Genomic DNA, 27,914 nt, shown 5'->3' with positions numbered 1-27,914 from the left:
AAGCAAATCCATAGGCCTTCTCTTTTTCTGAAATGAGAGACATAATGAACATTGGGACATGCCCCTAGTTAAACATGGCAAGATACCCAGTGAGTATCATGAACAAGTTTACTCCTTTAATGTTCTAACGGGGAAGCTTAACGTTCAGAGGAGGTTGTTGCTCACATCATGCCCCCATTTCAGTGTAGGTTATACACTTCTGCATTTATCCATAAATGAAAGAAATACCATTCAATTCTTTGTTCCTTGCACTGGGAACATTATGCTTTTGAATGTCAACAAGTGCAATCTTTGTGAAACTACTTTCAGAGACTTCCATCCAATAGCACAAAGATTCAAAGGAAGATAAATGAGATTCTAATAACTCACATAATGACCAGAACAGCTGAGATAAGCACAGACACAAGCCCTTGTCCAAATTGTATATTGATTATTTTTTTTCCCAGCATATTTTGAAGGGGATATGGTTTGGCCAAGTTGCTGCTGGGAGGAGGAGTTGACCAGGACCAGGACACGATGGCACCAGGCAGCAACAGCTGCTTCTGTCTGAAGAAAATATGTTCTCCAGTGAGGAAACAAGATTCAGGAGCAGAGAGATCTTTGTAATCTAGTCTAAATCTGCTCTCATTCAGTTTAGAACCGTGTTCTGTATTTGTGACATGAAGATTGCTCAAGATGTGTTTCTGTAGTAGCCCAAGGGCATTCCTTATTCCCCTGTCCTGTTTCACGATGCGATGGCTGCTGTACCCACTGAGGGTGCCCTCAGATCTCCCTTCTCTTCTCCAGGCTGAAGTACCTCAGCTCTCTCACCCTGTGCCCATAGCAGAGGAGCTCCAGCCTTCGGATCATCTTCGTGGCCTCCTCTGGACTCGCTCCAACCGCTCCGTGTCCTTCCTGTGTTGGTAGATCCACAAGAAGCCGCCCGACTCGGCCCTGGCTCCCGGGAAGCCCCGGTCCCACCGCTCCGTGTGCCACTAGATGGCACCGGCTGCCCGGGATCCGGCCCCGCACCCCGGGGAGCGGGACGCAGGTCTTGCCGGCAGCCTGGGCTGCTTTCATCCATGAGGGGCTGACCCCGCTGCCACCCCCGGCTGCCACCCCCGGCTCCTCCCTGCAGGCTGCGGGGCTCGGGCTGTGCGGGGAAGCTGCGGGCTGGCCACAAGGAGGGCTGCTGGCCACCGGGACCTGCTGCTCCGTGCCTGGTGAGTAGCCCAGAGGGGATTTTCATTGTTGATCAGCTTTGTAGCTCGGGCTGGACCACGCTGCTTTGGGGACAACCAACTGGGGTGGCCTTCCCACTGGGAGCCGCTCAGTCCGGGCGGCAGAACCGGGTCTGACCCGTTACAAACTTGTCTGCTTCCACAGGCTGCTTCATTTGCATCGATGCACACAGTAATTAATGAGTGACTGGTCTTTTCCCAGCTCTTACAGAGATGGCAAAGCTTACTCTGCCACTCAGTTTGCCATAGTATGCAATGAGAATTTTGTGGTAATCATCTTTTATGGTTCTATCTATTAACGCCTTAACTTGAGTTGTGGGAGGTTCTGCCACTGTGGAAAAGCTCCCTGTCTCCAGGGCTGGTTTTTCTGAGGCTCGATGGCTTTGATGGTCTGCTTTGCTCCTAAGGTTGAACTGCCCAAAAGCCCATATTGACCAGATTGTCACTAAATGCCTAGTCTGTGGTGGGGACTTTTCCACTGCTCAAAGACAGCTTTTGTAAGATTTCCATCCACCCATCAATCAACTGCCTCCAAGCAGTTGTGACAGCCTTGGTCTGAGGAGAAAAAACAGCCCACGGGGGGGAATTGTCCCCAGGTCAGGCTTCTTGAAATCAGCTGGGACATGTTAAACCTCCCTCTCTGCAATGCCTGAGCTCTCAGAAAGCTCAGGATGTCCAATATAGCAGGTAGAAAAGAAACAGAGCCTGAGAAATGCTGGGTGCTCTCTGAAGGAGTCCTTTGACTGATGATCCTTCTGCTGGGAAGCATTGCAGAGCCTGGGTACAGATGGCTGGGAGTCAGGAGCCTTGTTTCAGTGCAATGGGGTTGTGATGCTCAGAGTGAGGGTGGGAGAAGCCTGAATGTTTGTTTTTGTCTAGAAGCAAGTAACAAAGCACTTGAAGAACTTCAGTTAAGACAAAGAGGGTTGTTTCTTCCTATCCTTGAAATAAGACTGCTTCTGGTGTGAGTTGTGACTCCTGCCAGTGTGCATGGCACAGGACAGCCTGGCCAGGGGATGCACTGTCCCCTGGAGATCATTGGGAGGCATTTCACAGGCAGGGTGCAAGCCCCAGGCCTCGGGTTGCTGCTGCTGCTGTGTTCAGTTCACAGAATCACAGAATGGTCAGGGTTGAAAAGGACCTCTGGAGATCACCTAGTCCAACCCTCCCTGCTAGAGCAGGACCCCCTAGAGCAGATTACACAAGCACATATCCAGGTGGGTTTTGAATGTCTCCAGGGATGCAGACTCCACAACCTCCCTGGGTATCTTGTTCCAGTGCTCTGTTGCCCTCAGAGTAAAGAAGTATTTTCTTATATGTAAGTGTTTTATTGCCCATAAGGAACCACTGCATTAATCTGGCTGCTGAGCATCAGCACAGAATTGCTGCTAAGCTGGAAACCAGCAATTTTTTATGCAGCCCCATGCCCAAGGGAAGAGGGGGAAGTGCTCTAGGAGAGTTGGTCACCAAATTGCAGCCATCCTGCATGCATGGTGGCCACGTGACCTGCCCACAAGCCACCGGGAGTGTTCCCTTTGCCCAGCAGAACTTGTTGCAGCTTTCCACCAGCCAGTCCTCACACAGCCTTCAAAGGGAGGGGGGGTCTGGCAGCCCTGGTGGGTCACTGACTTGACCTGGTGGGTTGCTGTAAGGTATAGGTCTCTCCTGCTGAGTTAATGGTGTTGAAAATGACAGAGACTCAAACATCTGTGTGATTTATGAGCTGGGGATAGGGAAATCAATTTGAAAGCTAGGGCAGAGATATCAGCTCTATAAGAAATATGGGAAGAATTCATCCCTAATCTAATCTCACTGAATTCCACAAGGATGCAGACAGGGATTTTTGTCTCTGGTTCCTTAGGTTGAGAATTAAACAGGAAACCCCCAAGGATGTAAGTTGTTCTCCTAAATACCAGTGTGGTTGTGTGAGGAGGTCAGAGAGGGGTTGCCACAGGCTGACATCTCAAGTTGCTGAAGGAGATGTGATGGCAGGGAGGCTGCCAAGCAGAGGGAGCAGGAGCCAAGCCTGGGGTCCTCAGCAGGACTTACTGCTAATTATGCTCTTTGCCAAACCAAGCCCTTGAGCCAGATATTCTAACCAAGCCTGGCAGATATTCTGGCCAGCCAGGATTTCTGGCTGCCTCCATCTCTGCTGAGCTCCTGTGACACCCTCTCAGGGGCTGTTTACAGAAAGGATGAAGATTTATTGTAAACCTTGGCTGCTGGGCTGTCAGAGCTGCTTCTTCCTCCAAGCTCAGTCTATCCCCATTCCAGCTGGGATTACAGTGAGAGGCAGCTTTGAGAGCAGGGGGTAATTAGGTGTTCAGGGGCACTGGCTCGTGCAGTTACAAACCTGGTGTTGAAAGTGAAGACAGAGAGACCAGTCAGCTGAGTAACCCCCTGGCCCTGGGGGCAGCTGGGAATGGCTTTTGGCTAGGGAATGGGGGACATACCCAGCCTCACCTGCTCTTGTTGAGGAGCCTTTCCCTGGAAGGGGTTCTGCCCAGGGGGACCCATTTCACCCTGCTCAAGGGACAAGGAGCTGCTGCACCAGGATGGAGAATAAGCAGCATTACCTCTTCTGGCCCAGGTCTCACCTTTGGGCCCCTCTGGTCCCAGCAAGCTCCCCGTGGCCTCTCCATCTGCTGTAACAATCCACCATTTACCTGTAACTAGGTGCCGAGGAATGACAGAACAATTTCAAACTGAAAGGAGAGATTTAGATTGGATGTTAGGAAGACATTCTTTCATGTGAGGCTGGTGAGACCCTGGCCCAGGTTGCCCAGAGAAGCTGTGGCTGTCCCATCCCTGGAAGTGTTCAGGGCCAGGTGGGATGGGGCTTGGAGAAACCTGGTCTAGTGGGAGGTGTCCCTGCTCATGGCAGTGGGGTTGGCACTAGATAATCTTTAAGCTCCTTTCCAGCCCAAACCAGTCGGGGATTCCACAATGGCAGAGATTTCCTGGTACCTGGGAGGGACCACTCCATATCCCTAGCCAGGATAAATCTTTATTATTCCCTGATGTGAGCACAGTAGGACACTTGGACTCTGCCAACTTCATGCTCAGAGACCCTGAGTACTCCCCAGTCCATCCCCAGCTCTGCTGTACCTGCAGTCATGCCATGTGTGTGCTCCGGGCTGGCACAACCTGGCTCTGCCAGCAGAATGATACAGCACGAGGCACAGTTATGGACTTGGGAGCCTCCCTAGGATATGGTTCCCCTAAAACAATGCCCTTCACAAGCCATGTGGGGTCATTGTTCTTGCCCTGCACACTGGCCAGCTGCCATGTATTGTGCGCAGGAACCGCCCGGCTTCTCCCACCGCCAAGTTCAGGTTGATCTCCCCATTTTCCAGGAGGAGATCACTGATGTCAGCTCATTTGGCTGGAGCACTTCGTGGTGCTAAACGGGGGAGGGGGGGGAAAAAAAGGACTTTTGGTTTCAATCTGTCCATTGTCCACTGGGAAGAGCTGGTCTTCCCACGGTGTGTGATCCCACAGCTCTGCCACCACCTGCTGCTACGTGCTCCCTTGTGCACGGGTGGTGGTAGGGTCAGGATCAGCACCAAGGTTTCTCAGAGCTTTGTTCTGTGCTGCAGGAGGATGCTCTGCTACTTGGAGAAGGTGGGACTCTTGGAGTTGATCCCTGCCCTGCTATGGTTCCTGTTTGGCCACGGGCAGGTCACGGAGTCCAGCTGAAAGAGGGGAGATTCAGATGAGATATTAGCAAGAATTTTTTCCTGTGTGGCTGGTGAGACACTGGCCCAGGCTGCCCAGCAAAGCTGTGGAAGCCCCATCCCTGGAAGTGTTCAGGGCCAGGTTGGATGAGGCTTGGAGAAACCTAGTCTAGTGGGAGGCGTCCCTGCCTATGACGGGGGGGGTTGGAACTAGATGATTTTTAAGGTCCCAACCCAAACCATTCTGTGATTCTCTGATCTACATCTCAGCTCCACACTTGGAGGCTGACAACCAAAGCGGTCTTACATAGTGAGGCACTGCAGATGAGTACATGGAGGACTGAGAGGCCTTCACATGAAATGGAGGTTGGACAGGCAGGATATGTCTTGCGAGGAGTGTCTTGGCTGTGGTGTGTGATGGTGGCTGGTTTTGGGCCATGCTGGACAGCTGGAGACACTGGCAGAGGGATCCATGTTGTGAGGAGGTACCTCCACTTGTGACCATCCCTGGGGCTGGTTTGTCTCTGTGCTGCCCAGGCAGCAAGGGGAGCTGCCTCCCTCGGAGGGTGCTGCTGCCTGCAGAGCTCCCCCACCTCCCCTCGCACCGAAGCTACAGCAGCCGATCGGTGACTGACCTGCTTCAGCCCCTGCCAGATGTGCCTTCAAGCTTCAGCTCAGCCTGGAGCTGACCCGCTGGCTCCCGGGCAAGAGTGAGGGAGCAGCCGGGTGGGGTGAGTGTCCTGGTGATCGTCCCCAGCCTCCCTGAGCCTAGGAAACACCCTGCACAGGGGCAGCAGCGTGGCCTGGGCAACCCCCTGTGCAGGGTGTTTCCTAGGCTGAGGGACACGCCTGTGGTCCCCACGCCAGCAGCGCTGGAGCACAGGGTGGTCCGTGGAGCCGGCTGCCGGAGCGTGGTGCTCTGCAGGGGTCTGAGGCCAGCAATCCAGAGAGCTTTCCTGGCAATCCTGGCAGTGATTATCCAGGAGCCCAGCCAAGAGGCTCTGAGAAGAAGCAGATAGCAGGGCAGCCACCCTCCAGCCTCATTAAAATACTTTCTCCAGCAACAACCCCCACGCCTGCCCATCCTGTTCCAATTAGCGCCGCAGCCGGGGCCGGCATCCCGGGATGGAAAGAAAACACTGCGGAGCTTTCAAGTGTCAGGGGAGGCCCGTGGCCTGGCTGGGACAGTGACACAGAGGCCCTGGGAGGGTGACCAGCAGCCGTGTCGCTGGCTGGGGGTGGTGAACGGGATGAGCCAGGTCACTGAGCAGCAGAGCAGGTGCTTCGCAGCTTGTTCCCACCTGGAATGGTTCAGGATCGTAGCTGGGGAAATGTGGTGAAGCCAGCAGGTCTCTGAGAGGGGCTGAGCAAACCCACATGATGTCTCCAACCAGGAGAAAGAATCCTGTTGTGAATGAAGGAAATGGGTGTTAGAAACGGTGCAGGTTTGTTGCAAGATGCCTTGGCAGCTGAAGGTGGCAACAGGCTCTGGGTGAGGGTGCTGGAAAAGGCTCTGTACCAGGGATGCAGACGTGAAGGCCTTGAAGTGTGGCAGTGGTACGGCAAGGAGAGAGCAGGAGGGTGCACAGCGTCCCTAGCTGCCTAGGTTTTTCCCAAGGTATATTTGCTGAGTTCAGTGGCACTGGAAATGTACTTGGGCAGCATTTTAGATAAGAGGAGACTTGCAGGGTGCAATTGCTCTGCTTCTCCATTCAGCTCTCTCTGAACATTGGACATGCCTCACCCCCTTGGGGTGAACCAGAGGCAGGAATGGTGGAGGTTACTCAACTGGCACTGCCTGGCTCAAGTAGGATGTTCAGGAACACAGAAAAGCACTGTGGGACCTGCTGCCTGAAAGCATGGGCCCATCCAGCCCGTCAGCATGCCCCTTACTGTTCCCAGCACCCTGCCAGGCACTGTGCTGTCACTGTCTCACCATGCAGTGAGACAAGACCAACTGCTGGGTCACCTTCCCAGCCCAAGACCCAGAGCCAAGCCAGAGCAGGCTTCACCTCTCTCTCAGTAGCAAGGGAAAGGTAGGGGCTGAGCCAACAATCTCCCGAGGAAGGGATTAGCAAGATGTTAAGTGAAGCCAGCTCCTTATCCCTTCATAAACAGTTTTTAAATATCCTGGCCAGCCTTGAGCTTGGCAATTCCCCACTTGCTTTCAAAGGATGTGGTCTCAACTGGAGTGTGCCTTAAGATACTGAAACTTCAAGGAGACAAACACCATTAGAGGAGGTGCTGTATTTGCCCTTCCAAACATAAAGGTTTACCCCCCTCCCCCCCTGAAAAGTTAAGGAGCCTGCCTAGGCCCCAAGCAGAGAGAAAACTGTCTGCAGAGGGACAGGGGCAGCTGGGCTCTGCTGGGGCAGCACGGCCGGGCAGATCACAGCTTGGGATGGAGATGGATTTGTCTGTACAGCAGGGGAGGAGGACAGTCAGCTGCAGAGGCTCAGGTCTGTTTGTGCAGCAGTGCAGCTGGAGTGTGCCTAATGTGACACCAGGTCTCAGGGATCAGGAGTGTTTGCGCACCAGCATGTGTGAAAAAGGGAACAAAGAGCTGTCACACCTGTGTCACCACAGGTGATGAAGTCCCCCCAGTCCAGCCATCCCACAGAGCTGTCCCTGCCCCGTTGCCATTCCCAGCCTGGCAGGGCTGACAGGCTGCAGTGTACCAGCAGCAACTGGAACTCATTCCTCCCTGCTCACAGAGCTTGGTAAGGAAGGGTGAGCAGGGACTGATTGTGATCATGGGCTTTAATCTAAGGATGCAGGAGCATGGGAGGCTGTTGGGAGATGTCCTGGCTGGAAGGGAGCCCCTTAGCCAGCCCTGCTCTGCAGTGGCAGAGAAACATGGGCCAAGCTTGAGCAACCTCAGCCTTGCTCTGCTGTTGAACACTTCCTCCTTTCAAACCCTCCAAATTGGCTCCCCCTCCATCCCTGGGGCTCTGCATGAGCTCGTGAGGCCTGTGTTACTGAGCGGTTCATCCGTTTTGTAGGGCACAACGTGACACCCCAGTGCCACTCAAGCTCTGGTGCTGGCTTTTGTGGTCCCAATGTGTGACACACTTCAGGAGCATCCTGTACCTCTATCCCTGTCCCACCAGCAGCTCAGCACCACAGGCTTTTCCTGGTGTCGGGCCTGCCCCAGCTCTGGGGGAAGGCAGGGAGGGAGCAGAGCCCACTCGGTGGCTTTGCCCCCCCTGGTTGGAGAAGGATGACAGCTGCCTCTCCCTGCAGCTGCTGGGACATCCATCATCCTGCAGGGCTGGAGGGGAGCAGCCAAAGCCCCAGGCTGGGCAGGGAGGGTGTCTGTGCCTGCCTGAGCACAGGAGGAGGGGCAGGCAGGGTGCTAGGAAAAGGAACAGCCATGGGCAGAGGCGTGTGCCAAGGCCCACGACCCACAGCTCCAGGTGTTCACACCATGTGCAGACACCCAACGTGCAGATGTGCATGCAGAGATGGGCTGTGGGAAGGCATGGAATGGGAAGAGACTCCCTGATGGCAGGGCACAGCTGTCCTGCCTGCCTGAAGCCCTTGCTGGCTGCCTGGCTTTGCCGTTCAGGTTTTGGTTTTTTTGCTTTGGAGACTAATTTCTTGCAGCTCCCAAAGGTGGCAGAGAGGAGATCACCCACACCCAGGGCTTCTGTTGGGAGAGAATAGTATCAAGAGTGTGAGGCTCAGGTCTGGGAGCCAGAATTTGGCTTCTTTGGAGACATGGGCAGTGCCAGTCCATGAACAAAGGAATGACACAGGGTGCAGCTCCTCTCCTTCCCCCCTATTGATCCTTTGAGGTGCCCCAGCTGTTAGGAGTCAGCTTTTCACCCCTTGCCCATGGCCCAGCCAGCCCTGCCTGTAATTGAAGAAGGCACTAGGCTGCAAATAGCCTGGGGGGATTAGCTGGGACACAATGGGGGCTGTGGAAGTGGTGAAGCACATGGTGAGCTGCCGAAGGGTGCTGGTAGCTGCAGGATGGCTGAGGAGCTGGAGTTCAGCATACTCTTGCCTCTCGGGAGATAATGCATAGCTTGAGAAATCCACTGCCAGGGCCCTTCCCCCTCTGAAATTCGGGCTGTTTTACACTGTTTGCTGCATCACAGCAACCAGGCATTATCAGGAGGAAATTGGTGTTTTCATGGATAAAGCAATTTCCTCCCCTACCCACATGTCTCAAACAGGAGGGATTTGGCTCTTCCCTGGGCTGCTCTAGCAAGACCTTCCAGGGGACTTTGTTTCTGAAGGAAAAATTCAGTGCCATGCCATGGAATGGTAAATCTAGATGACAGCCCAGTGTCTTAAGCCTGCTGGACTTTTGCAGGGCACTGGTGGAAGGGGAGAGAAGGGAGGGCACAGGATAACCACTGGAACCAGGGCATCTGCTGGGCAGCTGGCACAAAGTCAGCCTAGTGCTGTAGGTGGCTGTCACCACCTGTGCCTCCCACACCAAGGCACTCCTGGTGACTGCCAGCCTCCCAAAACAGGGTTGCAATCACCCACGCTCCCCCCAGGCCCCATGGTGCCCAGAGCATGAAATCTTAACCCCCCAGATATCCCCTCACCCAGCAGCCTGCCTTCATCAGCACTTCCCTCTCCAAACTGAGATAGAAATACTTGCAGCTCCGGACAGTTGATTATTTAAAGCTGTCGGGAGTGTTTAATTTAACCCTGGATTCATCATCTGCAGCTTGTTTCCATCCAGGAGACACCCGTGCTCCCCCTCTGAGTGTAAACTCAGACTCTCCTGAGCTCTTCACCTCCAGGCAGATTCAGGCAGAGGTTTACAGGCAGGGGACATGACCCCACCACGTTTCCCCCACTGTCCCTGCTCTGACTGGCACAGACTGGGATGCTCCTGTGCCAGGGGCTGCAGGCACAGCCCAGGTGGGAGCTGCTGCTGGGATTTCAGCTGGGATGGACATGCCAAGTCCCTCACCACTGCCTGGGCACCACTGTGGGGAGCCCTGGAGGCTTGGTGTAAGCCTTACTAGAAAATTTCCTCTGACTTTTTTTCTTTGCTTAGCCACTATTAGCCCCTCAAGCAAGATCCTAATTTTTTCTGACCCTGCCACCAGGTCTGCCAGGGCTCTGGGTTGCTGTGGCTGCTGCTCCTGCCACCATCCGACCTGCCCTTGGCAGCCCCAGGGTGAGGAGATGAGGCGCGGGTACAACCGAGCTGTCCGTGGGAGCATGCACAGCTCCCCCATTGCCTTGGCCCCTCCTGCTGGCATGCAAAGCATCCCTAAAGCTGGCCCCATGGCCAAGAAGGAGCATGTCCCACAGGCAGGAGCAGTGCCCTGCCTGCCATCTGCAGAATCCTGACCCGCCCTGGCATCCCCTGGAGCACCGGGTCATGAAAGGTTCCTCCCAGAGCCAGCTTACTCCAAACCTAAGCCTAGCACAGGCCCTGCTCCATTTATAGAAAGCTGCAATTAAAGGCCAGCATTTTCCCAAGTCTTCTGGCAACTGAATGCATGTTGGCAAAAAAAACCCCAACAATATTCCATGTCAAATCCCAGGCACGTCCTTGTGATGACCCCCAGGACAGCAGTGCTCACTCTGGGCATGGTCACCAGCAGCAGAATGGGTCTGGGAGACCTGTCTGCAGACAACTGAGCATGGGGAAGAGCTAAAATTATTGCTGGAGCATCCCCAGCACAGGAAAGTTGCCTTGGAAGGTGTTTGTGGGGGAAGGGAGGGCAGCACTGCCTGTTAGCAGGTCCCCAGGGTGGCTGGTGGACTTCTTACCTGGGAACCCACACTCTCCATGATCAATTTGTCAAGCAACAAGCGATTTAAACCCAGATAAACCCATCAGATTGTGGGGTGTTTTGGTTTGGTTTTGGTTTGATTTTTTTCCCCAGGCAGTGGCTGGCCTGTCAAAAATTTCCTGCCCAGGAAAGGGGTAGATGGGTTCAGAGAGCAGTCCCAAGCCAAGGACAGACAGAAAACAGTACAGCCTCCACCCTGAGGTCACATCCAGGCCCCAGGGTGGTGCCAGGTCTTCCGGGATGGAGGGATGCTCTGGAGCACTGCAGGTTGTGATGAGAGGGCAGGGAAGGGAAGGGAAAGGAGAGGAGCTGCTCCCATGCCCCGGCACCAGCTGCTGCTGGCTCCTGTCTGCTGGCAAACCCCAACTCCAGCAGCCCAAAACCTCCTCCCAAAGCAGAGCCAAGTGCTCCTTCTTGTGGAAGGCAGAGACCAAGGCAGCTGGAAAGGCTTGGCTGCACCTTCCCTCCTACATGGGCTTCACCAGGGTGGCAGAAATACCCCACTCCTTGAGCCAAGAGGCTCTGGCCAGGAATGAGCCAAAAAGCTCATTCTAAATCTTTCAGCCATGGGACTGAAAGAACTTACAACACAGCAAGAAGGGGAGTTAGTCAGAGCTTGTCCCCCTGAGCCTGCACTGCCCAGGCAGGGGTGGCCCTGGCTCTGGGCAGCAAGTGGGTTCTCTGCTCAGATAAACCCTGACCAGGCACTTGTGACAGGGGCTGCAGGATCCCCAGCCTCTGCCTTGCTGGCCGTGGCTGTGACCTCCCCCCCCTCCCCAAGCAGGCTGCACAGCACCCACAGCTCCTTTTGCAGTGCTGTGGTTGTGTGAGGGGCTGGACACTTGCTCTTGGTGGCTCCTTTCCACGAGGAGGTTGGCTTTAGGTCTTCCGTTGACAAGCTGACCTGCTGAGGCACCACTTGTCATCCCTGGAGCACCCTGCCTAGCCAGGGACCAGAGGGACGGGGGGGGTCTTGACCCACACCCAAGCCCACTGGGGTGCAGCCTCTCCTCTTTTCTGCTTGCAGCTGGTATCAGAGGTGGCATCTCGGCGCTGGACCATGGTGCTGTGAGGGGCCAGCTGCCCCCTCCCCGCTGCCGAGCCCCAGGATGCAGGTGCCCCCCGGCCGCGGGCTGCCCCTCGCCAGCCTTCTCCTCTGCCTCCTCCTGCAGCAGCCGGGCAGCAGCACAGCTTGGAAGCAGCACGTCCCGCGCCTTCGCCTCCCGTACAAAGGTAAGGGGGTTGCCCTGGGGGCTGCACCTTGCCTGGGAGGGCTGGGAGAGCATCCCGCGGGCAGGGAGCGGAGCGGGAGGCCAGGGCACTGGGGAGCAGGGCAGCAGCCCTGCCGTGGTGGCTGCAGCATCTTAACGCCTTGGGCCCTTGGGATGTTTCGCGGCTGCGGCCCCGAGCGCGGCCCCTGGGGAGGCACCGGCAGCAGAGCGGGCTGAGCAGGGAACACCCTGCCCTGGTTCAGTGCAAGGCCGGGTCAGCAGCGATGCCTCCCTCGGCTCAGAGTCACTCTGGGCATCTCACAACGTGTCCTGGGCTGGAGTTGACCTGGGCAGCCTTCACACTCACTGTGCAATGGGGACTGAGCTGCCGGCCCCTTCACCTGCCTCCCACCAGCACAGTCCAGCCCCAGACCAACCCTCCAGCCCTCACCCCTCTTTGCCTGCTGAGGAGAGGCTAATTCCTTGTACAGATCTTTTTCCTGCTGTGTTTTACTCTTCCCCCTGCACTTGTCTTTCTGTTTAGATTATGAGCTCCTCAGGGCAGGCACAGTTTGCTCTTCTCATGCCTGATGCAAAGGCCAGAGCTTCTTCTCAGCCATCTAAAGATGCAACAGGAGCAGACTGACAGGTAGCACAGTGTGTGTCCCAGCAGGGAAGTGCAAAAAGGGAATCTTCAGGGAAAGGGTCTCTGCAGAGGAGTGACCTGAACAGTTAGAGCAGAGCCCTGCTAGGCCAGCACCTGGTCATCCTGCCATGGACTTGCAGCATGGACTTAGCCAATTTACCTGCTTTTAGCTTCTCCTATGTGAAAAAGAGCAAGTGGCTTGAAGGACAGAGACCTCAGCACATTCCTGTTGCTGCCCTGAACATGGCAGTTGGCAGAGTTCAACCTCCACATCTCTGAGGTGGCAGTGTAGCATTCCCATGGGCATTGCGCTCAGAGCTCTGGGGCCAGCCTCCTGCTCTGCTCCATCACCCTGGGAAGCTGCTCCCCGAGCAGTGGAAAAATGCCCCCAGCTTGTGGTTGGAGGGGGCTGGACCTCCCAGAAGATGCAGGATATCCCTGCAGGGAGATGGTCCCTGCTGATAGCCCAACTCGGAAACACAGGGCTGGGTCTGCCTTTCCTTGGAGCTGGAGGAGGCAGAGCAGAGTTACTGGGGCAGACAGGGTACAGAGGGGTTGCTGACTTCAAAGCCCCTCTGTGTGCTGGGGCCAGACATGCCAAAAGCCCTCAAGTCTTGGGCAGAGGCAGGAGAGGAAGCTCCCAGCCTCAGAAGGGCTCAAGGACAATGTGAACAATGGCAGGGGATGTGACTCACGGACAGCTCTGGGCAGGTTCAAGGACACAATGCCTTGAGAAGTTTAGGTTTAAAAACCCTTAGAAAAAATAAATAATAAAAGGAGGCCTTTGAGCATCTGCCTATGGGCTCAGCCTTGCCTTCAGATCCCAGCATGGGGGAGGCAGGCAGGGCCCTGGGGGCAGGGGAGGAGACGCAGGCAGCCCCGTGAGAAGGAAGTGACTGCACCAAAGGCTGGGAGAGCAAAGGAAGGATGGGGCAGGGGGCACAGGGCCAGGAACAGCAGCAGCAACTCCCATCTTGCTGAGGAGGTGAGGAGGTTTATAACAAGGCACTCACAGCCTGCAGGTGAGCTGGGTCAGCCCTGCACTGCCCCGAGCTGAGCCTCTGTGTCCTCAGGCCAGGCAGCAGTGCAGCTCTGCAGTGAACCCCAACGCACCTTCCACCTCCTCTCAAGCCATAACTCTGGGTAGGCATAGCCAGGAGGTGGCAAATGGGTCTTCTTCCAGCCTATCACCCGTGGCCAGGCCAGCCAGGCAGGACCCAGCAGCCATCACCATGCAGCAAGTTCTCAGGAGTGTGGGAGGCTGGTGGGTCTCTGGTTATTGGCAACAAAAGCTGCCCTGGCACATGTCCTGTCAGCCAGCGGCCAGTGAGGGGCTGGAACCCAATTTAGCACCAAGCTTCCCCTGAGCTTCAGGGATCTCCTGTATGGTCTGCTCTGTCTGAAGGCTGGGGGCAGGGGAGAGGGCAGCCCCCCAGCACAGCCGGGCTGTGACCCCAGGAAGCCCAGGGTCACCCAGCACTGAGGATGCTGTGGCTCAGGGGCACGCGGAGATGATGGATGGGATGAGGCGGTTATAGCAGTCCCAACAGTAAAGAAAAACACCGTGACCTTGGGAGATAATGAAGACAAAGGAGAGGAAGCTTGTTGCTCACGGGTGCAGCCACCCCTCAGCTGCTGCTGGATCAAATGCCTGGCAGGTTCTGGGAGCACTGGCAGGTACAGGAAGGTGGGCAATGAATAACACCCAGTGGTGACAATGGCCTCCAGGTAGGGACAGGAATGCAGCTGCTAATCCCATTTAGTTGGTAGGAAAAGGTTTGGAAATCTGTTCCATATCCATGGCACCCCTTGGGAATAATAGGGAGCGAAGTGAGGGTGTGCACAATTTTTGTGGGAATGCCAGGAACTCCCCAACACATCTGGAAGAGTCTCCTGGCAGAGCAGGATCTGCTTCTCACAGTAACTGGAGCTCTGACCCTGGCGGAAGGGGAGAAGGAAGCGCTGGCTGGGAGCGAGCCCGGCTGCGTCAGCCTGGATCCGGGCAGGGACCCTGCCCGCCGCCTGCAGCCCAGCAGCTCCTTCCCCCGTGGGGATGAGCAGACGTCAGTGGCATTTCCAGCTTCCAGGCACTGGCCCCACTTCCCCTCTGCCCTGGAAACTGGGGGGAAGGAAGAGAGACACCATCTGCCGGGTCAGCCGGGCCCCTTTGAGCAGAGTCCTGCCCGTGCCCACGTACACCCCACCTGTGCCTGGGGCTGCACACCCACCTGTGATCCCAACCACACCAGCCAGCACCAGCTCCCCTTGACAGCTTCCCTCCTCCTGTTCCTGGCACACTGCTTCAATCCACGTGATTTTCATAAAGTCACAGGATCTCAGACTGGCTTGGGTTGGGACCTTATAGATCATCTAGTTCCAAATCCCCTACCATGGGCAGGGACACCTTCCACTAGACCAGGCTGCTCCAAGCCCCATCTAACCTAACCTAGTCCTGAACACTTCCAGGGATGGGGCAGTCTCCTGTGTTCTCAGCTTTCTCCCTGTGATTTCTGGGTGCAGAGGCTTTGGGCCTTCAAGAGCTCATCTGACAGGCAGGTGGAAGCTGAGCAGCCCAGGCTTCTAGGGCTGACCTCTCTTCTGCCCCATGCCCAGGGCAAGGCCAGGGTAGTTCTTGTCTTTGTAGAGTGACTCAGTTTTCTCCAGCATGGCTCGCGGGAGGAGGCTTCATTATGAGCTTGGGGCACTGAGGGTGGTGTTTTCCTGCTGAGGCAGGGGCAGGAGAGTTGCATTCCTTTGGGGAAGGGCTGGGGAGGCAGAGCTGTCCTGGTGAGGGGGAGCACAGGACCCCTGCCTGCTCACTGAGTTGCTCATGGATTGGTTTCTCTTTCTCCTACTTTGTGCTCCTCAGATCTGCTGAAATCCAACAGCTCTCACCTGTTGCTGGCCTCTGGGGATGGGCTGGATTTCCAAGCCCTCTTGGTGGATGAAGACAGAGCCTGGCTGATGGTGGGAGCAAAAAACCACATCTTCCTGCTCCACCTGGACCATCCCAGCAGAGAGCCTGAGAAGGTCAGTGTGCTGGGAGGAGGGTGTGAGTGTGACCCTGGCCAGGCTGTTCTTTTCCTCCCCGGGAGCTGCTCCTCCTTCCAGTGCCGGGGCGTGGAGGTGGATGTGCTCCCGGCTGGGCTGTTCTAGTGTCACCAGGGACACATTTACACCAGGATGTCCCAATCAGTGGGGTCAACCCATCCCTGGCGGTGTTGAGCCCCATGGGGATGGGCTGACACCAGGGAGGGACAGGGCAGCTTGGCCAGGAGAAGAGACCTGGGTGGACCCTGGGCAAGGTGGAAGGGCAGTGCCCATAGCCCTGCTGTCACATTGAGTCCCTGCTGCTGCTGCAAGAACTTGAACAACTCCAGCCCAGTAATGTCATCCCAAGACATCCTGCTGGCAAGGTGCTTGGCCCAGGCCCAACAAAAGAACAGCCCGTCCAGGCGCCGCAGCCTGGTGTTCCCATGGGCTGGGGTCCAGGGAGCCTGCCTGCCTCCTGGGCGTGCCGTGTCCCACCCAGGCTCTGTCCCCACACCAGAGCTGATCTGACCCTATTTGGCAGGTTGCCCAGTGAGCTGGGTGGGCCGTGGGGACCCAAAGGTGTCAGACCAGTTGCAGAACAGCCCTGTGTCCTCCTGAGCCTGGCAGTGCCTTTTGGCCAAGCCCACTCCTACCAGTGCTGCCCCAGGAGGTGAAGGACAGCAGGGGTGGCATTGGTGGGGTCTCTACTCTGTGTTGCAGATTTTCTGGCCAGCCTCCAGGGAGCAGGTGGAACACTGCCAGCTGGCGGGGAAGAACGTGGAGGTAAGCAGGACTAGCAGCCCCTGGCTCATGCCTTTTGCAGCTTACTATAAATATTGAACACCCACATCCCCCCAGAAAGGGGGCTTTTGAAGCTCACTGAGATAAGGCTGTCAGTTTGCTACCTGGCCAGGGCAGGATCTGGCCAGGCTCCTGCATCCCTGGCAGACATGCCATGGGGCTGGGCACAAGTGCCCAGACCTGAGCTCAGCCCACTCACAACCATCTCCCCCCGAGCAGACGGAGTGTGCCAACTTCATCCGCCTCCTCCAGCCCTTCAACAGGACCCATGTGTTCGCCTGTGGGACTGGCTCCTACCAGCCTGTCTGTGCCTTCATCCAGCTGGGAGCCAGGGGGAAGGTGAGGAGCACCACTGCAGAAGGTGGCAAGATTCTACCCCAGAGGGTGGAGGACAGAGGGAGCCCCAGGGTGTGGGGAGTGGGGTCAGCCAGCCCAGTGCAGTCCCTGACCCTTCCGTGGCCTTGCTGTGTGTGGCAAGAACCATCCCTGGCTTGGCAGTGCCAGTGTGACCCATAGGGAAGAGACAGGGTCCTGGCAGCCCCCCTGGGGGACTGTCTGGTTGCAGAGCTAAGCTCACCAGCCTCCTTTCCAGCCTATTCCACGTGGCCAGCTTGTTTCCAGCCTCCCCCTGGGCTGACATCTCCCTTCTGGCTCTATCAGGGTCCTGGGGCTCCAGCCATGCGGTTAGTGACCCACTCCTTGGAATCAGGGCGAGGACGGTGCCCCTACAGCCCCCATGAACCCTTCACAGGACTTCTTGTTGGTAAGAGGCTCTTTAAAAAGATATGTAGATGTGGTGCTGAGGGACATGGTTTAGCACTGGAGTCAGCAGAGTTAGGTTAATGGTTGGACTCCATGATCTCAAAGGTATTTTCCAACCAGAAAAACTGATTCTCTGAAGGCACATGGGGGGTGTGGTGCCACCAGCCTACCCACCTGCTCCCACCACTGTGGACTGATGAGGCAGAATGGTGGCTAGAAGCTGTGCTGGGTCATGGGTCTGGAGGAGGCTCCCAGCCAGGGTGTGCCACCTCCACCCTCCCCAAGCCTCTGAGGACAGAGCAGTGTGCCGGGGTACCTCCAGCAGTGGTACCAAACCCACCCACTCTCCCCTCTGACTACACAGATGGGGAGCTCTATTCGGGCACCTCCAGTGACTTCATGGGCAGCAGCGCTGCCTTCTTCCGGACCTGGGTCCACGGCGCCGAGCAGAGCTACATCCGGACAGAGCAGAACCAGGACCACTGGCTACATGGTATGAGCACAGGCAGGACCCATGGGATGCAGAGGCTCTCATGCCTGCTGGGGAGAGCCTGGGGCCAGTACTGAAGCCAGAGCTCAGAGCAGAGCTTTCAGGCCTTCACCTCTATGAGGAGAAGCTCAGACGAAGCCTTTGGTGGGACCCATGCTTCAGCACACTCTCTTGGTGCCTGAGCACCAAAATGTGGGCTCTACCTTCTGGGCAGTGGGGTCTCCATGGGGCACCTTGTGTACCCTCAGCATCTCATGCTGCTCCCAAGGGCTTCCAAGAGCAGCACAACACAGTTGGAAGAGGGCCCATGGCCATGTGCTTCTCTTTCCACCCACAGAGCCCGCGTTTGTTGGCGCCTATGCCATCCCTGATACCTACAACTCGCACGATGACAAGGTCTACATCTTCTTCCGTGAGACAGCCATGGAAGCTGGGCAGTGGGAGCGGCGGCACATCCACGCCAGGGTGGCCCGGGTCTGCAAGGTCAGTCACCAAAGGCCAGCATGCCATGGCTGGATGTCCTACCAGGTGGGCTTTTACCTCTTCTGGGCCACAGGGGCAACACAAGACATAAGGTTGTCACCACCCCCACCACAGAGCAGAGGGCTCAGGTCTAGGGGTGTCTCACTGTGGGGATGGAGTAGGATGTGGTGGTGGGGATGGAGTAGGATGTGGTGGTGGGGAAGGCTTTGGTAGGGGATGCTTGGAGATGCTGGGCTGAGCCCAGGTCTTGGTGTGTGGCAGAACGATGTAGGAGGGAAGCGCAGCCTCATCAACCGCTGGAGCACGTTCCTCAAGGCCCGCCTGGTGTGCTCCATACCTGGGCCCCAGGGCACCGAGACCCACTTTGAGCAGCTGGGTGAGTACACAGCCAGCTCAGCAGCAACACTGCTCTGCCATGGCTGCTCCTTCCCCTTCACCCCAGATGGCCAGCCAAGGCTGTCCACCCACATCCCTGTGACCAGTGCTCCAAATCCTGGGGGTCTCACCCTCCACCTGTCTCTTTGCAGAGGATGTTTTCCTTCTCCGCACCCGAGACCCCCAGAATCCTCTCATCTTTGGCCTCTTCACTGTCTCCAGGTGAGCAAAGCTCTGGCTAGCACCTGTGTTGTGGGTCAGTGCAGCCCCCAGCTCCTCACAGTGCTCCCCATGGGAAGCCCTGGGCAGGGAGAAGAGCAGGATGAGCACCCAACTGGGAGAAGAAGGGCCACCAGCCATTTCACTGCTCTCCCTGCTGCTGGTTCACCAGCTCGTCTGCCAAACCACCAGCTTTGGCATCAGCACAGCCAGCTGCCCCTGAGGTTGGCCTGGCTGTGCCAAGGGGATCCCTGTCACCCCCCGGCTGCTGTGCACAACCTGGGGGCTGGCAGGGGACAGTGTCATGGGTGTGCATGTGCCTGTCCCCCATGGACCAGCAGGAACACTGACAGCCCCACGTCCCCCCTGCAGTGGTGTCTTCAGTGGCTCTGCTGTCTGTATCTACTCCATGGCTGCTGTGAGAGCTGCCTTCAGTGGCCCCTTTGCTCACAAGGAGGGATTTGACTACCGCTGGGTGGAATACAAGGGGCGTGTCCCCTATCCTCGTCCTGGCACGGTAAGGGGCTGGTGGGCAGGGTGGGATGGGAGGAGGACAGGCTGGCCTGGCCCTGACGTGGTCTCCCCGCATTGCCACGCAGTGCCCCAGCGAGACGTACGACCCCCTGCTGCGGTCCACCAAGGACTTCCCCGATGAGGTGATCAGCTTCATGCGCAGCCACCAGCTGATGTGGGAGCCCGTGTACCCACAGGGCCACCAGCCCATCCTGGTGAGGGTCAACGTCCCCTACCGGCTGCGGCGGCTGCTGGTGCACAGGCTGGAGACGGAGAGCAGGCACTACGACGTGCTCTTCCTTGGCACAGGTGGGAACTCGCCCTGGCTCTGAGGGTGCTGTCACCACCGGGCAGCTCATCAAGGACACCAGTCCTGCTGGCTTCGGTGGCTCCCAGCCCTGACAGCTCCTTCTACCACTGCCTTTACAGATGAAGGTAAAGTCCTGAAGGTGGGGCTGGCTGGTGGGGTGAGCCGTGGCACTGAGGTGATCAGCCTGGAGGAGATCAGCGTCACCAAGGTACGGGAGGCCATAGCTGGGCTGGACCATGCAGCCTCCTCGCTCCCAGTGGCATCCCCCATGCAGGCTCCTGCAGCACGTCACTGTCCTGTATCAGGGCACTCCCTCATCTCACAGCTGGTGGCCCCCACCTGCCCTGACCAGCAGGAGATGCCATTAGCACAGAGGGGAGCCAAGGGGGTGGCAGCCAAGTCATCTGCCCATCCAGTCCCTGGGGCTGACAGGGTAGGCTGCCCAGGCTGCTGCCATGAGAAGCATGAGCTGGGACCAGGGAGCAGAGCCAGGCCCTGGCACCCTGCCACTCCAGGAGCCCAGCCACACTGGCAGGCTGGGGCATCCAGGAGGGGCCAACACAGCTGCAGTGACCTCTCCTTCCCCTCCAGGTACCTTCTCCCATCCTGGACATGAAGTTATCACCGAAGAGGGTGAGTCCTCCCTCCTGCTTCTTTCTAAACCAGTCGAGGGACAAGGAACAGAGGGCACCTGGCCCCAGCCCCTCTGCCTGTGTCCCTTGGCCTCAGAGCTTGGACATTAGGGAATGGGCTCCAGCCAGGGTAGCCTGGGGGGTGGCAGGCTCTGCCCCCCACTTCGTGTGTTTCCCAGCTTGGGGGTGCTGACTGATGCTGTTCTGCTTGCCTGAGCAGCAGGAGCTGTTTGTGAGCAGCACCCACGGGCTGCTCCAGCTCTCCCTGTACCGCTGCGAGCTCTATGGCAAAACCTGCATGGACTGCTGCCTAGCCAGGGACCCTTACTGCACCTGGGACAGCAAGACCTGTGCCCCTCACCTGCTCACCGAGAAGAGGTAAGCATCTGCCCAAGCCAGCCCTGTTGTCCCTATACAAAGGGATGGCATTTGGAGCAGGGAAATGCCATCCCTGGAGCTTTATCCATCAGTCCAGACCCCTACTGCTACCCTGTCTGTCTCCCAGCCCTTCCCTTCTCCCTGGGTGCTCTACCACAGTGGGGTTCCACAGCCCAGGGTGGTGCCATCCAACAGCCCAGTCAGGTACCACCCCAAAGCCTACTTGGGTGCCATCCGACAGCCCTGTTTGCTCTCCCACAGACGTGCCCGCTGCCAGGATGTGCTGAAGTCTGACCCTCTCAGCCAGTGCCAGGACACCTCAGAGGGTGAGAGCCATCCCCAGCCCCTCCAGTAGCCCCAGGGCAGGCAGCCAGCTCTGCTCAGGGTCAGCAATGACCAGGATGGTCAACAGCACGGTGCTGGGAAACCGGTGTCCACTAGCACCATTCATTGCAGACCCCATGCCACCAACCATGTGCTGAATGCTCCCTGCTGTCCTCCCTCCCTGTCTGTCACCCCGCTCATGTGCAAGGTACTCACCCTTTCCTCTGTTCTGTCCCCTGTGCAGGGACCACTGCTGTGGAGAAGCTAATTTTTGGGGTGGAGAAGAACTCAACCTTCCTCGAGTGCCTGGCGCGCTCCCCGCAGACGACCATCCGGTGGGTGGTGCAGCACGGTGAGGAGATGGCCCTGAGCGAGGTAAGGGGACATGGCAGTGGGGATGAGGCGCAGGGCTGCTTCTGTCCCCGGGGACTGACCTGCGGTGCTCTGCCTTTGCCCCAGGTCAGGAACAATGGGCACTTCTTGGTGCTGGAGCAGGGGCTGCTGATCCGCCAGCTGGCAAGGGAGGACGTGGGCACTTACGAGTGCCAGGCTGTGGAACGCTCCTTCTCCCGGCCCCTCACCCGATACAGCCTCAGAGTCATCAGACATGAAGCCATGGAGGTGCCACCTTACAAACGGAGCAAAGGGGCCGAGCTGGGAGGGACCCACCAGAGCCCCCGACCCCACATTGACCTGTACCCGGGCTACAAGGGGTTCCCGCGGGCCCTGGGGGCGCCGGGCACCAGCCTGGATGCCTACTGCAATGCCCTGCGGCAGCAGGAGCGGCAGCGGCAGAGAGCCTGGCACCAGAAGTGGCAGCACCCATCCCCGGACAGCAAGAACGGCCGCGTGCGGAGGCACCCGCAGCCCCTGTGAGAGGGCAGAGGGGCCCGGAGCAGCCCCACAGCTCTCTTGCTGTTCTCTACAGGGCCCTCCCGGCACTTGGGCATCAGCTCCGAGACACCTCCCAGCTCCCTGTGCAGAAACGCCTCGCTGTTACTACCTCAAGCCCTGCCAGCCCCGCTGCCTCCCCGTGCACCTGCGGGGCACACAGCCCGCTCTGGTGCCCTGAGGCTCAAAGCTACTTACACCCTGCTCAGTATTTATTCTCCTTGTTTTCCCCTAGCCCTTAATGCTGTTACCAGCAGCAGTAAGCACAGAAGGCAGAGAAGGGAAATAGCCAGCTCTCACAAATGGTTTCTAACACCTGGCAGCACCTGGCCCTGCCATGGACACCCCTGAAGCTGCTGGAGAGTCCAAATGCCTCTGGAAGCAACTGGGCACCTTCAATTTTCAGAGATGCCCATGCCCAGCCCAGCTCCCATCTGCTTCAAACCACAGGGCTTTTTAAAATTTTAACCTTTTTTTTACCAGGAAAAAAAAAAAAAAGAACCAACAGGCAGTTATACCAACTTACAATTTATTATTTTTTTTAAAAAATGACATGAAACACAAGTAAAAATAAATACATCATATAAACAACAAATTGTTCAAAGTCTCTGTTCTGGGAGACCAGACAAGCACATCCCATTCGACAGAGAGAAGAGGGAAGCACATGATCATGCGTGGGGCCAACCAACCGACCCACCCTGCTAGCAAGACTCCTCTTTCCAACCACAAAAAGACAGGCCACAAACTAAGGCAGTAATAAAACAGAAAAGCACCCCAAGACAACAGAAAGCCCAAAATGAGACTCAGCGATGGATTCCTTCAGGCTCCCCTGCATCTGCCAAAGACTCCAGCTCCAAGCCGGGTGCCACCACAGTGGGAGCCAGGCAGCAGCAGTGGTGGTGGTGGTCTGGGAGGTGGCAGAGGCTGCTCACCCGAGCTTGCACCATCAGCCCTTCAAAGGGAGCACTTGCTCTACTCCAGCTGCAAGGAGCCATCACCCTCACTGTCATCTAGCTGGACTATGTTCCCCTTTCAGCCTCTGCCCCCCACCCCAGCCCTCCCCCCTTGGTCCTTCCAAGACTGGATTAACAAAATTCATCCCAGAGTGATGAGAAACACCAGCTGTGAAAGTATTTGCTGTACTTGTTCCTTCTGGCCATCCACAAACCAAGAGCAATTCTCTTGTATTCCACCATTTGCTGACATCATTTAGCCAAAAGATACATAATTCCTGGTGAAGCCCCATGGAAATCCCGTCCTTTGCTTGCCTGAATATTTGCTTTCTGTGAGTAACTACAGCCAAGCCGCCAACCTCCCAGGCACTCTGGGGGCAAAAGTGGAACAGATCCTCCATGGGCCAGGCTGGGCTGTGTTGCCCCCACCTGGCCTCAAAAGCCACATGGGTAGGCAAGCAACAAGACCAGAGACCAAGGCACACAGCAGCCTCAGCTCTCCCCGTGCCACCATGTCCCACAGCAGTACCCCCACTGTCCCCAGGAGCAGGAGACGCTCAGGTAAGGGAAGGGCTGAGGGCTGGGTGCTGATGTAGGAGGCAGCTGGCTCACCTGAGGCCCATGTGGCTCTGCCCCAGCATCTCAGCTGTGCTCAAAATTCCATTTTAGTGCTCAAAAAATCCACTTTAGTGTCCAAAAATCCTCAGCAGAGAGTCCTGCACTGTTCTCCTTGTTGTCACCCGCAGCCCTGCAGGGAACTGGCAGCTGCTTCCGTCCAGTCACTTGGAGACAGAAATCCAGCAGCAAAAGAAAAATTTAACCCGTGCAGTGAAAGTCCCTGTTCCAGGCTCAGGAAAATCAAGACCAGATTCTCTGCACAAGAGCCATGTGCTGAAGAGGAAAAAAGGCTGGGGGGGGAGGGAAGATGAGGGGTTAGAGGGAGACCCATGGGAGGGGGTTCAGAGAGGTCCCCCGACTTTGAAAGCCCCTGGATAACCCACACAGGTTCTGTGGGGTGAAGGAAGTCCTTTCCACAGGTACCTCCAGTCTCCTTGGAGCAGCCCCAGTCTCTGCCAGCCCCCATGGGAGCCCCATGGTCAGGACATCACAGCTAACTCTGCAACCACTTCTCAGAAGAGCAGACCCAGCCCCTTGTTAAGGGGGGCAGTGTGTGGGGTGGAGCAGTGCCACACCACACCACACCACACTCAGTGAGGGTGGCTGGGGTTGTGCTCAGGGCACCATGCTGTGGTTGTCCCATCCATGGGTATTTGCCAGGGAGAGGAAGCTCCTCGCAGCTGTTTGCATCCAGGGACAGCCCCACCACCGGGGGGCAGCCAGAGGTCTCCAAGCCACCACAGCCACACAGGAGCCAGGAGAGCTCTCACTTCTCACCCTGACACAGGGAGGTTTCCAGCTGGCTCCCAGCACAAAGTGTGTGCCCTCTGGCAGCCAAGCACCCGATGCCTCCATCTTCTATGGCCACTGGGCTTGGGCTATGCCAGGAACCCTCAGGAGGACTTCAGACAGCAGCATGGGGACATGCCAGGGCCTGCTCTCCTGGCAAGGCAAAGGGTACCACATCCAGAGCCACGGTGCCAACCGTCCCCAGACGAATCTCCATGCTTTGTCTCAACACACAGCCACAAAAAAAGCCCCACTCAGAGAGGACTCAGGAGGGCCTTTCAGATGAGCTCCACTACCCTGACCACCACCAGTGAGGATCAAGGCTCTGGTGAGGGTCTACTCATGCTCCAGCCTCTCCCACATCCCCACAGGTCTCAACACTTGCTACTCTTGACAAGGAAAGCCCTTGCCTAGGTCCGTTCCCCAAATCCACCGGAAAACTGACAGCCTCACAGGGATGCAAGAGACATCTGGGCAAGCTGGTCATACAATCAGTGGCACACGGTTGTGCATGAGGTGGACATACAGAGCACAGGAGGGCATGACTCACAGACGCAGCACTGTCAAGTCTTTGGAGAAACTTGCATGAACACCATCAGTTAATTTGCTTTGTTACTTTTGTGGGGGGGTTTGATTTTTATTTCCATGGTGCATCCAAAGACAAGTTGTCCAGCAGTTTGCTCAGAACCCCTCGGTTTTCAACTCCTAGGATATGTTAAAGAAGAAAGCACTATTTTAATGTTTGTTTTTTAAAAAAAATAATTAAAATAATTTGCATAGCTAAACTGTTGATCTAAGGCTTCTATGAATGGTGTGGTTATGTTTGACAGACAATGTCCATTAAACAGAGAAAGACACTAGGAAAGCCCCATAACATTTTTTATTATGTTTTTGTAACACACGTGTGCACACACACCTCTCTCTCTCTCTCTCTCCCAGGAAGGGAGGTCCCCATCTTCCAGTACCCCCTTTGATGAAGGATGTCAGGACATCCTGCCCTTTCCTACATCCAGTTGGTCCCAGCAAACACCAGTGACTGCAGCTTCCACGGCCCTGTAGGTCCCCTACAAGCTACCACTGCTCCAAGGACCCAGCCACACTCCAGAGACATCCCACACAGACGAAGCACATCTGCCTGCTGATACCCAGACGTGACAAGGTTCCCGGATTTCCAGCCTCCATCCTGGCACGTTCACACACACCCAGTCACACTCACCAGGCCAGCTGCGTGTGGGTAGACCAGCCCCTCCTCAGGAGCCCTGGCACCATGGCAAGCAGGTGGCATGTTTGCTGCCAGGGCTGGGGCAGCCTCTGCACCCGTGGGGCAGAGCAGGGCTGGGCACCACTCCCTGCCTGGAGAAAGGCTTCCCTGGCAGGAGCTCTGCCTTGGCAACTCCACACATCTTGCAGCACCTCCTCATCACTGGGAAAGAGCACAGGAGGCTCCCACACAAGCTCCTCCACCTGCACCAACATGACAAGAGGACTTCATCCTCCCTCCAGCTGCTGCAGAACACCCAGAGCAGCTCCTCCCTGCTCTGGCATGATCCCCCGATGGGGCACATCCAGACAGTCTCCACAGCTGGACCTGCTTCTAGGCTACACTTTGGTCAACCAGCTGCTCCTTCCCACACAGACAACCCAACAAGCAACCACTGTGTGATGGAGGCCAGCATTTTATTTTTTTTTAATATGGAAATTAATTTAAAAGTAGTAAGAAAGAGTCCCCCAAACAATAAATATTATGCCTTCATGAAATAAATTAACGTCGAGATTCTCTGCAGGGGGCAGTTGCTCCAATCAGATTCAACAGCAAGCGGCACTGGGTCCAGCGTACCCCCCCAACCTTCTCCACTGCCTGGTGCAGCGGAGAAGCAGCAGTAAGCCCACCTACCCCTGGATCTGGTGGGCCACGGCAGGGTGAGGTGTGGCTTTCACACAGCCTGGCAGGGCCGTGGAGCTCGGGAAGTCACCCTGATTCCCCTCCAACAGCCACCGAGACATCTGGGAATGCTCCACTCATCTGGCACATGGGACCAACCTACCTTGGATGAGACCTTCCAAAAGGGCCTGTGGAAGCTGCCCAGCAGAGCCCTGCTCTCCTTGCTGTGGCAGGAGCCTGCCTGGAGCCCTCACACTAGTTTCATGTGAATTTGAAGAGGATGACAAATTGCTTGTGGGTGTTTTGTTTCTTTTTTCTTTTTTTCTTTTTTTTTTCTTCTTTTTTTTTTTTCTTTTTTACATCAATTCCCCCTCCCCCCCATCCCAACATACACGACATAGAAGGCCCCCCTGTCCCTCCCTGGAAAAAATGCTTCATCCCCAACCTCTGTTGGAGTCACTCCCTGGCCCACACCTCCTGGAGTGAGAGAAGTTCACAGATAAGGCAGTTCATGTGAGAGGGAGCTGGGCCCTGCCAGCGGTCAAGCCCATGTCTCCAGGCCTGAGAAGAGCAGTGACTCGCAACATCAAGCCTCCCCCTTCCAGACAAGACAGAGAACAGAGACAGACAGACAGACAGAGCGTGGGAGGGAGGGGGAGGCACTCCTAGGGTTTGCACTGCTGCTTCCCTCCTCCCTCTAGGTCCACTCTATCCCCCTCCCATCTCCCAGCCCCTAATACAATTCAGATCCTTGACAGCTAAAAAACAATAAAACAAAATGAAAAGAACAAAACAACCCCCACACCACACCCTTTGCATCCTTCTCCACCGTCATAGCCCAGAGGGGAAATTCTGACCCCCAAAAAGGTCCCAAAACTTTTGCCTCCTAGCAGAGCTGACACTGAGCAGGAGCTGGGCCCATTATTTCCCTGTGATCTCTATAACATCATCGTCTTTGTCCTCGTCATTAGAGCTGCATCCCACCTCTGGGACCTCCTGGGGTTCAAACTGAGGCACCTGGGACCGAAGGAGGCCCCCGGCCGGGTAACCCGAGTGAGGGGACATGTAGCCAGGGTAGGCAGATGCCATGCTCCTGGGAAGGCTGCTAGGCAAGACGGGGGCTGGGAAAGGAGCAAACATCCTGGGCTCGGGCAGGAGTGACTGCGTGAAGGGAAGCGAGTAATTGGGCAGCACCCCTGTCAGAGAAGGGTTTAGCATGAATGAGGGGACGCTGGCGGTGGCTGAGGTAGCAGCAGAAGAGCTGGCGGTGCCGGCTGTCAGCAGAGGGTCAGTAGTCACAGGGAACATCAGATGAGGGTCTGAGAGTAAATTGGGCAGCTGGTAATAAGAGGAGCCAGTGCCCATGTACAAGGAGTTTCCTGGTTGGGAGGCAAATGGATGGGTTAGGTTGTGGTTTAAAGAGACAGGAGGCATGGCGAACCCACCAGAGACGGGGTACCCGTGTTCGTAGGGCTGCACGGACGATGGCAACTGACGCTTCTTCTGCTGCCTGCGGGCTTGCTCCTCCGGAGCCGAGGGCGAGGTCGACTTGCGCTTGTTGCCCCTTAAGTCCAACACCGAGTGGGCATCGACGTGCTGGCTGGTGGCTGGCAGGGCTGAGGACACAGAGGGAGCCACGCAGTGAACGCCCACACGCTGCTCAGCTCCTCGGGCTGCCAGGCCAGGTGCGTTGTCCGTGCGAGCGGAGGGTCCTTGCGCTGCGTTGGTGCTGGGAGAGCCGTGCCGGGACTCGCGGGCAGCCGCTGCCTCCGCGTACTGCTGCAGCTCACTGATGATCTCGGGGCTGTCGGGGGATATGGGCCGAGTGAGCTCCTCAGCGCTGGGGAGCTGTGGTGATGAGGCACTGTGTCTGCCATTGCTTGTGGACTCCAGTGAAGAGCTCTGGGAGCCTGGAAACAAGCAGATGGAGGACGCT

At 56.7% G+C, this 27,914-nt stretch overlaps 2 protein-coding genes across 9 annotated transcripts in view; one reads left to right on the top strand and one right to left on the bottom strand.

Moving 5' to 3' along the window:
• The first annotated feature begins 1,052 nt into the window (after positions 1 to 1,052).
• LOC127388180 (semaphorin-3D-like) lies at positions 1,053 to 24,881 on the top strand. Of its 3 annotated transcripts, XR_007890331.1 has the most exons (19): positions 1,053 to 1,202; positions 11,696 to 11,901; positions 15,395 to 15,555; positions 16,279 to 16,341; positions 16,579 to 16,698; positions 17,020 to 17,122; positions 17,486 to 17,614; positions 17,949 to 18,094; positions 18,356 to 18,470; positions 18,622 to 18,691; positions 19,061 to 19,205; positions 19,288 to 19,510; positions 19,631 to 19,719; positions 20,103 to 20,144; positions 20,364 to 20,521; positions 20,783 to 20,847; positions 21,090 to 21,220; positions 21,305 to 23,250; positions 23,727 to 24,881. XR_007890331.1 is itself a non-coding variant. In XM_051627394.1 (18 exons), exons 2-18 carry the CDS (start codon positions 11,778 to 11,780, stop codon positions 21,719 to 21,721), a joined length of 2,298 nt encoding a protein of 765 aa, XP_051483354.1. In that variant the 5' UTR covers positions 1,053 to 1,202; positions 11,696 to 11,777; the 3' UTR covers positions 21,722 to 24,881. The 3 variants fall into 3 exon arrangements, 2 of the variants coding, with proteins under 2 accessions (XP_051483354.1, XP_051483353.1); XM_051627394.1 differs by having other exon boundaries at positions 20,367 to 20,521; positions 21,305 to 24,881; XM_051627393.1 differs by having other exon boundaries at positions 21,305 to 24,881.
• Positions 22,249 to 27,914, bottom strand: part of RAD54L2 (RAD54 like 2) — a 67,811-nt gene continuing 62,145 nt past the window's right edge. For 5 of the 6 annotated variants that reach the window (XM_051627385.1, XM_051627388.1, XM_051627386.1 and 2 more), the window contains one exon: positions 22,249 to 27,888. In XM_051627385.1, the coding sequence (XP_051483345.1) occupies positions 26,900 to 27,888 (989 nt within the window). In that variant the 3' untranslated portion in view covers positions 22,249 to 26,899. The remainder of the gene's footprint in view (positions 27,889 to 27,914) is intronic. The other variant, XM_051627392.1, reaches the window with a different exon arrangement.

This window comes from Apus apus, chromosome 9 (genome assembly GCF_020740795.1).
Source record: "Apus apus isolate bApuApu2 chromosome 9, bApuApu2.pri.cur, whole genome shotgun sequence".
Classification (NCBI taxonomy): domain Eukaryota; kingdom Metazoa; phylum Chordata; class Aves; order Apodiformes; family Apodidae; genus Apus; species Apus apus.
This window is presented reverse-complemented; position numbering and strand designations above follow the sequence as displayed.

Coding starts and splice junctions, on each gene's coding strand:
- LOC127388180 (XM_051627393.1), top strand. CDS start 11,778: ATGCAGGTGCCCCCCGGCCGCGGGCTGCCCCTCGCCAGCCTTCTCCTC. Junction 17,123..17,485: donor CTTCACAGGACTTCTTGTTG/GTAAGAGGCTCT, acceptor CTGACTACACAG/ATGGGGAGCTCTATTCGGGC. Junction 18,692..19,060: donor GGCCTCTTCACTGTCTCCAG/GTGAGCAAAGCT, acceptor TCCCCCCTGCAG/TGGTGTCTTCAGTGGCTCTG.